We start from the raw sequence: 13,134 nt of genomic DNA on the forward strand, positions 1-13,134 counted from the left end.
ATGGATGCACTTTTATAATGGATGGATGCACTTTTATAATGGATGGATACACTTTTATAATGGAGGGATGCACTTTTATAATGGATGGATACACTTTTATAATGGATGGATGCACTTTTATAATGGATGGATACACTTTTATAATGGATACACTTTTATAATGGATGGATGCACGTTTATAATGGATACACTTTTATAATGGATGGATGCACTTTTATAATGGATAGATGCTCTTTTATGATGGATGGATGCACTTTTATAATGGATGGATGCACTTTTATGATGGATGGATGGATGGATGCACTTTTATAATGGATGGATGCACTTTTATAATGGATAGGTGAGCTTTTATGATAGATGAATGGATGGATGGATGGATGGATGGGTGGATGGATGGATGGATAGATGGATGGATGCACTTTTATAATGAATGGATGCACTTTTATAATGGATGGATACACTTTTATAATGGATGGATGCACTTTTATAATGGATGGATACACTTTTATAATGGATTGATGCACTTTTATAATGGATGGATACACTTTTATAATGGATGGATGCACTTTTTTAAGGGATGGATTGATGCACTTTTATAATGGATGGATAGATGCACTTTTATAATGGATGGATGCACTTTTTTAAGGGATGGATGGATGCACTTTTATAATGGATGGATGCACTTTTATAATGGATGGATGCACTTTTATAATGGATGGATGCACTTTTATAATGGATGGATGCACTTTTATAATGGATAGATGCACTTTTATAATGGATGGATGCACTTTTATAATGGATGGATGCACTTTTATAATGGATGGATGCACTTTTATAATGATAGGTGCACTTTTATGATGGATGGATGGATGCACTTTTATAATGGATGGATGAAATTTTATAATGGATGGATGCACTTTTATAATGGATGGATACACTTTTATATTGGATGGATGCACTTTTATAATGGATGGATGCACTTTTATAATGGATGGATGCACTTTTATAATGGATGGATGCACTTTTATAATGGATGGATACTCTTTTATAATGGATGGATGCACTTTTTTAATGGATGGATGGATGCAATTTTATAATGGATGGATAGATGCTCTATTATGATGGACAGGTGCACTATTATGATGGATGGATGCACTATTATGATGGATGGGTGCACTATTATGATGGATAGGTTCACTATTGTGATGGACAGGTGCACTATTATGATGGATGGATGCACTGTTATGATGGATGGATGCACTATTATGATGGACAGGTGCACTATTATGATGGATGGATGCTCTATTATGATGGATGGGTGCACTATTATGATGGACAGGTGCACTATTATGATGGATGGATGCACTGTTATGATGGACAGGTGTACTATTATGATGGATGGGTGCACTATTATGATGGATAGGTGCACTATTATGATGGACAGGTGCACTATTATGATGGATGGATGCACTATTATGATGGACAGGTGCACTATTATGATGGATGGATGCACTATTATGATGGATGGATGCACTATTATGATGGATGGATGCACTATTATGATGGATGGATGCACTATTATGATGGACGGGTGCACTATTATGATGGATGGATGCACTATCATGATGGATAGGTGCACTATTATGATGGACAGGTGCACTATTATGATGGACAGGTGCACTATTATGATGGATGGATGCACTATTATGATGGATGGATGCACTAATATGATGGGCAGGTGCACTTTTATGATGGATGGATGCACTATTATGATGGGTGGGTGCACTGTTATGATGGACAGGTGCACTATTATGATGGATGGATGCACTATTATGATGGACAGGTGCACTATTATTATGGATGGATGCACTATCATGATGGATAGGTGCACTATTATGATGGACAGGTGCACTATTATGATGGATGGATGCACTATTATGATGGACAGGTGCACTATTATGATGGATGGATGCACTATTATGATGGATGGGTGCACTATTATGATGGATAGGTGCACTATTATGATGGATAGATGCACTATTATGATGGATAGGTGCATTATTATGATGGATGGATGCACTTTTATGATGGATGGATGCACTTTTATGATGATAGATGCACTATTATGATGGATGGATGAACTTGTATGATGGATGGATGAACTTTTATGATGATAGATGCACTTTTATGATGGATGGATAAATGCACTTTTATTATGGATGGATGCACTTTTATAATAGATGGATGCACTGTTATGATGGATGGATGCACTTTTATGATGGATAGATGCACTTTTATGATGGATGGATGCACTTTTATGATGGATAGATGCACTTTTATGATGGATAGATGCACTTTTACAATGGATACATTCACTTTTATTATGGATGGATGGATGGATGCACTTTTGTGAAGGATGGATGCACTTCAATAATGGATGGTTGCACTTTTATTATGGATGGTTGCACTTTTATAATGGATGGTTGCACTTTTATAATAGATGGATGCACTTTTATGATGAATGGTTGCACTTTTATGATGGATGGATGCACTTTTATAATGGATGGTTGCACTTTTATAATAGATGGATGCACTTTTATGATGGATGGTTTCACTTGTATGATGGATGGATGCACTTTTATAATAGATGGATGCACTTTTATGATGGATGGTTGCACTTTATGATGGATGGATGCACTTTTATGATGGATGGATGCACTTTTATAATGGATGGTTGCACTTTATGATGGATGGTTGCACTTTATGATGGATGGATGCACTTTTATAATGGATGGATGCACTTTTATGATGGATGGTTGCACTTTATGATGGATGGATGCACTTTTATTATGGATGGATGCACTTTTATAACGATGGTTGCACTTTTATAATAGATGGATGCACTTTTATGATGGATGGTTGCACTTTTATGATGGATGGATGCACTTTTATAATGGATGGATGCACTTTTATAATGGATGGTTTCACTTGTATGATGATGGATGCACTTTTATAATGGATGGTTGCACTTTTATGATGGATAGGTAAACTTTTATGATGGATAGATGCACTTTTATGATGGATAGATGCACTTTTATGATGGATAGATTCACTTTTATAATAGATGGATGCACTTTTATAATGGATGGATGCAATTTTATAGTGGATGGATGCACTATTATGATGGATAGGTGCACTGTTATGATGGATAGGTGCACTATTATGATGGATAGGTGCACTATTATGATGGGCAGGTGCACTATTATGATGGATAGGTGCACTATTATGATGGACAGGTGCACTATTATGATGGATGGATGCACTGTTATGATGGATAGGTGCACTATTATGATGGATGGATGCACTATTATGATGGACAGGTGCACTATTATGATGGATGTATGCACTATTATGATGGACAGGTGCACTATTATGATGGATGGATGCACTATTATGATGGATGGATGCACTATTATGATGGACAGGTGCACTATTATGATGGATGGATGCACTATTATGATGGACAGGTGCACTATTATGATGGATAGGTGCACTATTATGATGGATAGGTGCACTGTTATGATGGATAGGTGCACTATTATGATGGACAGGTGCACTATTATGATGGATGGATGCACTATTATGATGGACAGGTGCACTATTATGATGGATGGATGCACTGTTATGATGGATAGGGGCACTATTATGATGGATGGATGCACTATTATGATGGACAGGTGCACTATTATGATGGATGGATGCACTATTATGATGGACAGGTGCACTATTATGATGGATGGATGCACTATTATGATGGACAGGTGCACTATTATGATGGATGTATGCACTATTTTGATAGACAGGTGCACTATTATGATGGACAGGTGCACTATTATGATGGATGGGTGCACTATTATGATGGATGGTTGCACTATTATGATGGATGGATGCACTATTATGATGGACAGGTGCATTATTATGATTGATGGATGCACTTTTTTAATGGATGGATGCACTTTTATGATGATAGATGCACTATTATGATGGATGGATGCACTTTTATGATGGATGGATGAACTTTTATGATGGATGGATGCCCTTTTATGATGATAGATGCACTATTATGATGGATGGATGCACTATTATGATGATAGATGCACTTTTATGATGATAGATGCACTTTTATGATGATAGATGCACTATTATGATGGATAGATTCACTATGATGGATGGATGCCCTTTTATAATGGATGAATGCCCTTTTATAATGGATGGATGCACTTTCATAATGGATGGATGCACTTTTCATAATGGATGGATGCACTTTTATAATGGATGGTTTCACTTGTATGATGGATGGATGCACTTTTATAATGGATGGTTGCACTTTTATGATGGATAGGTGCACTTTTATGATGGATAGATGCACTTTTATGATGGATAGATGCACTTTTATGATGGATAGATGCACTTTTATAATAGATGGATGCACTTTTATAATGGATGGATGCACTTTTATAGTGGATGGATGCACTATTATGATGGATAGGTGCACTGTTATGATGGATAGGTGCACTATTATGATGGATAGGTGCACTATTATGATGGACAGGTTCACTATTATGACGGATAGGTGCACTATTATGATGGACAGGTGCACTATTATGATGGATGGATGCACTGTTATGATGGATAGGTGCACTATTTTGATGGATGGATGCACTATTATGATGGACAGGTGCACTATTATGATGGATGGATGCACTATTATGATGGACAGGTGCACTATTATGATGGATGGATGCACTATTATGATAGACAGGTGCACTATTATGATGGATGGATGCACTATTATGATGGACAGGTGCACTATTATGATGGATGGATGCACTATTATGATGGACAGGTGCACTATTATGATGGATTGGGGCACTATTATGATGGATGGATGCACTATTATGATGGACAGGTGCACTATTATGATGGACAGATGCACTATTATGATGGACAGGTGCACTATTATGATGGATTGGTGCACTTTTATGATGGATGGATGCACTATTATGATGGATAGGGGCATTATTATGATGGATGGATGCACTATTATGATGGATGGATGCACTATTATGATGGACAGGTGCACTATTATGATGGACAGATGCACTATTATGATGGACAGGTGCACTATTATGATGGATAGGTGCACTTTTATGATGGATGGATGCACTATTATGATGGATAGGTGCATTATTATGATGGATGGATGCACTTTTATGATGGATGGATGCACTTTTATGATGATAGATGCACTATTATGATGGATGGGTGCACTTTTATGATGGATGGATGAACTTTTATGATGGATGGATGCACTTTTATGATGATAGATGCACTATTATGATGGATGGATGCACTTTTATGATGGATGGATGCACTATTATGATGGATGGATGCACTATTATGATGATAGATGCACTTTTATGATGATAGATGCACTATTATGATGATAGATGCACTTTTATGATGATAGATGCACTTTTATGATGATAGATGCACTATTATGATGGATAGATGCACTATGATGGATGGATGCCCTTTTATAATGGATGAATGCGCTTTTATAATGGATGGATGCACTTTTCATAATGGATAGATGCAGGGCTGAAACAATTCCTCTCATTTCTTTCAATAGGAGATGTGAGGGAGGATTTTTTTCCCATCTGTATTTAAAGGAAAAACACGGAGGAGTTTGGTGGCTTCTAGCTGGATCTCTGTTTGGTACCATAGTGAATGTGGGCTAAGCTTAGTGGGCTAAGCTAATGCTATCAGATCTGTGTTTTTTTAATCCTCAAAGATTCGAATGGTTATGAATCAGCGTATTGATTCATGATTCGGATCGCCAATGTCACGTCATTTGAAACAAGATTATTTTTCTCACCCCATTGGCAGATCATTTTGATGGTTTTAAACTCATTATGATTTTATTTTCAACAAAATAAGAAGAAAAAAAATCTTGTTTTACTGATCTAGTAAATGATTTAAAGTTTGTTAGATATTTAGACTGGAAACAAGACAAAATGACTGAGTAAGAGGAGCGTATGTCAGTGCTAATACATCCCCAAAGACGTTTGTCATATTGTGTTTGCAGCTGAGGACGAGTGTCCCGTGGGAGAGCATCCGTATAAGAAGAGCTACGTGGAGAGCTCATCCAGCGAGGAAGACCATTACTACAGACCCGTGAGTTACTCTCAGTCTCTAGGGCTCGGCGGCACCCCCTACAGGCCAGAGGCCAGCCAGCGCCAGGCCTGCATGTACGCCAGCGGGGGCCAGTCTGCGGAGCCCATGCCCAGCCTGGAGGACCTCAGCTGGGCCGGAGTCTCTCCGTACTCCTGCTCCGCCTCCAGCGCGCCGCAGCCCTATCAGCACTTCTCCGCTCACTTCACCTCCGGACCCCTGGTGTCCCGATTGGGCGGTGTCTCAGGCCACGCCTCCCCACAGCTAGGCGACGCCCACTCCATGTACCAGCCTCATGCGGGCATCCAATCCCAGGGCAGCGAGTATCTGTACGCTCACCCCATCCCTCGCTCCCTCTCTCCACATCAGTACCACAGCATCAGCATCATGCCCGACTGGAACGAGGCCAGCTAACTGGAGCCCCGGAACACTGGAGCTCTTTTAAATCTGGCTTTCTTTTTTTCGTGCCGATGAGCGTTTCAGTGTGGGAGCAGGACAGTGACGTAAGACACACACACACACACACAGTGACTCGACTGTACATCAGGGACAAAAGACATTTCCCTTTCAATGCAAGGACAAATGCACCACACTCTAAAAAATGCTGGGTTAAAAACAACCCAAATTAGGTAGAAAATGGACAAACCAAACAAATTGGGATGCTTTAAGTAAAAAACAATTGTTGGCTTAAAACAACCCAATCACTGGCTTAAAACAACCCAATTGCTGGGATAAATCAACCCAATCACTGGCTTAAAACAACCCAATCACTGGCTTAAAACAACCCAACCACTGGAATAAAACAACCCAATCACTGGGATAAAACAACCCAACCGCTGGGATAAAACAACCCAATCGCTGGGATAAAACAACCCAACCGCTGGGATAAAACAATCCAATCACTGGGATAAAACAACCCAATCACTGGGATAAAACAACCCAACCGCTGGGATAAAACAACTCAACCGCTGGGATAAAACAACCCAACCGCTGGGATAAATCAACCCAATCACTGGGATAAAACAACCCAATCACTGGGATAAAACAACCCAACCGCTGGGATAAAACAACTCAACCGCTGGGATAAAACAACCCAACCGCTGGGATAAATCAACCCAATCACTGGGATAAAACAACCCAATCGCTGGGATAAAACAACCCAATCACTGGAATAAAACAACCCAATCACTGGGATAAAACAACCCAATCACTGGGATAAAACAACCCAACCGCTGGGATAAAACAGCCCAACCGCTGGGATAAAACAACCCAATCACTGGGATAAAACAACCCAATCGCTGGGATAAAACAACCCAATCACTGGAATAAAACAACCCAACCGCTGGGATAAAACAACCCAATCACTGGGATAAATCAACCCAATCACTGGGATAAAACAACCCAATCACTGGGATAAAACAACCCAATCACTGGGATAAAACAACCCAATCGCTGGGATAAAACAACCCAATCACTGGGATAAAACAACCCAATCACTGGGATAAAACAACCCAACCGCTGGGATAAAACAACCCAATCACTGGGATAAATCAACCCAATCACTGGGATAAAACAACCCAATCGCTGGGATAAAACAACCCAATTGCTGGGTTTGTCCGTTTTCAACCCAACCTGTGTTATTTTTAACGCAGCATTTTTTCGAGTGTGTGATGCTTTACTAAAGGAGATGTTGGAAGGGTGTTGTCCAGTTTTATAGTATTTTCTTCATTTCTTCTGTACTCTGGAAGGCGATGTGTGTTCAGAACAGCTCTGTGGGATCTGCTGACCTGCTCCGCGAGCTCCGTCAGGCCTGATGGAGGAATAACTCTTCTATCTGTAGACCTGATGGAGGAATAACTCTTCTATCTGTAGACCTGATGGAGGAATAACCGCGAGCTCCGCTTGACTCTCGGGCCTGAGCTCAGCTCTCGTTGGTGGACACACACACCTTCTGTTCAGGGATGTTTGGATATGTCACGTGTTTTTCCACTTGAGATCTGATTCTGTATCTTGGTCAGCCTGCAGTCCATCAGCACTAAAGCTCAGCACGTCCGCTTGAGGAACTCTACTTTTGCTCATCTGTAGTTTTGGACACCTGTAGTCAGCAGATTTCTCTTCTCCTGTTAATAGTATTTATTTTCTTGTATTATAAAGCTTTCTGTTGCTGTCCCTTAAAGGCTATTCGCTAGGTTTACTTTGGTATTACTTTGTAGTCAAACTTTCTTTTTAGCTATAAAAATGCTTATGAGAAGCTGTCAGAAACACACACACACACACACATGCTGTACATAAACCGAATGTACATAACAGAATAAATGTCAAAGATTCATCCCTGAATGCTGAGTTTATTTAATGCGTTATGATTACAGCTCCATCTGAAGAGTATTCTAGATTTCCAGACATTACTTTGAGTTTAAATGTCATTTAAACATTAATATAAGCAGCGGTTCTCAGACTCGTACGGTTCATAACCCTCGCAGAATATGCAACAGTGTAATCATTTTAATAAAATAAGAGGATGCAAAAAATGACATGTTACTTTTATTTAGTCCTGAATAAGAAATAATCCACAAGACAAAGAAACTGTGTGTGTGTGTGTGTGTGTGTGTGTGTGTGTGTGTGTGTGTGTGTGTGTGTGTGTGTGTGTGTGTGGGTGTGCGTGTGCGTGTGCGTGTGTGTGTGTGTTTCATGCATTATTAATGTTCCAAAGTACTCTAAAGTATTTAGATTAAATATCAAAATTTGTGTAACCTCACAAAATACATAACAAATGACTTTTTAAGTGTGTGTTGTAACCTGTAAAGTGAGCTTTAAGGACTCTTCCTCCGCTTCAGAGCTGCGTTTATAACGCGTTTGATTGAGGAACGTCTTCAGATATTAATGGTGCTCATGACAAATGATCAGCTGTGTAGAAAATCCTCGGGGATTAAAGGAGGTTTAACCAACAGCTACAGCTCTGGAGCCGAGGCCCTAAATCTCCCACATGTCACCCTTGAGAAAACAGGCCATTCTGAGCCGAAATGGAGTTAACCATTGACCTCTAGGGGCAGTCTCTGGAGCGGTGTGAAGAAACACACACACACACACACACACACACACACACACGGATAAACCACAGAAGGGTCTGACTGCAGGATACAATTAAAATGTGCATGAGCACTGACAATACACACCGCAATAAACGCTCTTCTCACTCAGTACTCTAAATATCTAACCGTTCTTAAATCAAGATGCGTTTACTAGATCAGTAAAACGACACGCTCTTGTTTTTTTGAAAATAATGATGATCTGCCAATGGGGGAGAAACATAATCTGATTTCTGATTGAAATCTTGTTTCTTGTTTCCGAACTAGGAATGATTTTATGTGTAGACAAAATTACTGAGCAAGAAGAGCTTTTTTTCCAGTGTGTGTGCATTCTGCAATAGGTCGGTGTATCGCATACACACACACACACACACACACACGTTTGTTTTTGTGACATATGGGGACATTCCATAGGCGTAATGGTTTTTATACTGTACAAACCGTATTTACTATCGCCTTACACTGCCCCTAAACCTACCCATCACACACACACACACACACTGCCCCTAAACCTACCCATCACACACACACACACACACTGCCCCTAAACCTACCCATCACACACACACACACACACACACACTGCCCCTAAACCCACCCATCACACACACACACACACACACACACACACACACACACTGCCCCTAAACCTACCCATCACACACACACACACAGCCCCTAAACCTACACACACACACACATACACACACACACACACACACACACACACACACACACACACACACACACACTGCCCCTAAACCTACCCATCACACACACACACACAGCCCCTAAACCTACACACACACACACACACTGCCCCTAAACCTACCCATCACACATACACACTGCCCCTAAACCTACACACACACACACACACACACACACACTGCCCCTAAACCTACCCATCACACACACACACAGCCCCTAAACCTACCCATCACACACACACACACACACACACACACACACACACACACACACACACACACACACACACACACACACACTGCCCCTAAACCTACCCATCACACACACACACAGCCCCTAAACCTACCCATCACACACACACACAGCCCCTAAACCTACCCATCACACACACACACACACACACACACACACACACACACACACACACACACACACACACACACAGCCCCTAAACCTACCCATCACACACACACACACACACACACACACACACACACACAGCCCCTAAACCTACCCATCACACACACACACACACACACACACACACACACACACACACACACACACACTGCCCCTAAACCTACCCATCACACACACACACTGCCCCTAAACCTACACACACACACACACACACACACTGCCCCTAAACCTACCCATCACACACACACACAGCCCCTAAACCTACCCATCACACACACACACACACACACACACACACACACACAGCCCCTAAACCTACCCATCACACACACACACACACACACACACACACACACACACACACACACACACACACACACACACACACACACACACACACACACACACTGCCCCTAAACCTACCCATCACACACACACACAGCCCCTAAACCTACCCATCACACACACACACACACACAGCCCCTAAACCTACCCATCACACAAACACACACACACACACTGCCCCTAAACCTACCCATCACACACACACACACACACACACACACACACACACACACACTGCCCCTAAACCTACCCATCACACACACACACACACACACACACACACACTGCCCCTAAACCTACCCATCACACAAACACACACACACACACACACACTGCCCCTAAACCTACCCATCACACACACACACACACACACACACACACTGCCCCTAAACCTACCCATCACACACACACACACACACACACACACACACACACACACACACACACACACACACACACAGCCCCTAAACCTACCCATCACACACACACACACACACACACACACACACACACACACACACACACACACACACTGCCTCTAAACCTACCCATCACACACACACACACACACACACACACACACACACACACACACACACACACACACACTGCCCCTAAACCTACCCATCACACACACACACACACACACACACACACACACACACACTGCCCCTAAACCTACCCATCACACAAACACACACACACACACACACACTGCCCCTAAACCTACCCATCACACACACACACACACACACACACACACACACACACACTGCCCCTAAACCTACCCATCACAGGAAACATTCTGCATTTTTACTTTCTCATAAAAACTCCTCCTGTGTGATTTATAAGCCTTTTGTAAAGTGGGGCCATGGGTAATGTCCTCATATTTCACCCTCTCCTGTAATACCTGTGTCATACCCATGGCATTATACACATTTTTTGAGTCACAAAAACATGCCCTCACACACACACACACACACACACACACACACACACACACACACACACACACACACACACAGGCCTGTTTATTAGTGTTCTTCGTGTCTCAGGCTCAGGTCTTTGACCTTCCCAAACACACACACACAGCTTTGATCTGACTGATGGATCCTCTCTAGACAACCTGCTCCTCCGCATCCAGCTGACCCGGCCGGAGGAGCTCATCACCCCGCCTCGGCCTGCTGCTTACCGGCTGATTAACGAGCGCGATCGCCCACGCATCTCCACAACCGGACAAACGCGCATGTGTGACCCCAGAGGGATATGCAGAGCTCGCTGAAAAATGCGACGCTTTGTCAAAGGCAGGTTCAGTGGACGAGCCGTCAGGGTTTAAGTGGTGAGGCCATTAATTACATGATGAGCCTTTGTAGACTTTAATAATCCTGGCGGAGAGAATTAAGAGAGAACAGGCGGTGGAGGTCTGAATATCAGGCCGCCTTTACGCGCTATATCGGAGTTATCGAAAACACGAGTTTCCGAGGTAAAAAGTAATATACTGCAAAAATGCTCTTCTTACTTAGTATTTTTGTCTGGTTTCTAGCCTAAACATTCTTACATTAAGAAACATTTGCTAGACAAGGAAAAATTATTATTATTTTTTGGAAAAAATAATCAAAACTAAGAGAGTTTTGTTTAAAATAAGAAAATAATCTGCCAATGGGGTGAGAAAAAAATTGGTTTTAAGATTATTTTTCTCACCCCATTGGCAGATTATTTATCTTATTTTAAGCAAAAACTCTCTTCATTTTGAGTTATTTTCCCCAAAACAAGACAATTACTTTTGCTTGTCTAGTACAGTTTTTCTCAATCGCTAAAACACTGAAACCCATCGACTGAACACATTTCTCAGTTGCCTGAACTCATTTAGCTAATTGTGCAGTCTGTTCTCAATACCTTAAACCATTTCACATCATAAAACACAATTTCCAGATCTCACTTCGACTTTTCAGCTAATTCTCATTGTCAAGACACATACTGCTCTTTAATGCACACGCCTTCATACGGGTCAACACAAGTGCCAACAATCAAACACAAATGGAGAACACAATGTCATTGATTGAACACAACCACTCAAAACTGATTTAACCTGTTTCAAATGATGAGACACAACCAATATGAGTACAGTGCATTGTAGGCTGTATACTGTACAATTAACACATCGTATTGCCCTGAACATGTTGCTTTCCATTTGTTTACAGTACTGACTGCTCAATAGATTCTGACTGGTTGCAGGTTCATATCAACAAAGAACGAGTTTGTGAGATGCAGAGTACCGTACTGTAAAAATCAGCCTAATCTAATGAAAATGCATATCTATAGCACAAATTGTATTTAT

General features: G+C 41.4%; 1 protein-coding gene across 1 annotated transcript in view; it reads left to right on the forward strand.

Annotated features, from left to right (window-relative positions):
* Positions 1–6,649, forward strand: part of tbx5a (T-box transcription factor 5a) — a 32,229-nt gene extending 25,580 nt beyond the window's left edge. Inside the window, exon 9 of the mRNA XM_067439864.1 lies at positions 6,149–6,649. Coding sequence (XP_067295965.1) covers positions 6,149–6,648 — 500 coding nt within the window. The 3' untranslated portion in view covers position 6,649. The remainder of the gene's footprint in view (positions 1–6,148) is intronic.
* The last annotated feature ends 6,485 nt before the right edge of the window (positions 6,650–13,134 follow it).

Source organism: Pseudorasbora parva, chromosome 3 (assembly GCF_024679245.1).
Source record: "Pseudorasbora parva isolate DD20220531a chromosome 3, ASM2467924v1, whole genome shotgun sequence".
In the NCBI taxonomy this organism is placed as follows: Eukaryota; Metazoa; Chordata; class Actinopteri; order Cypriniformes; family Gobionidae; genus Pseudorasbora; species Pseudorasbora parva.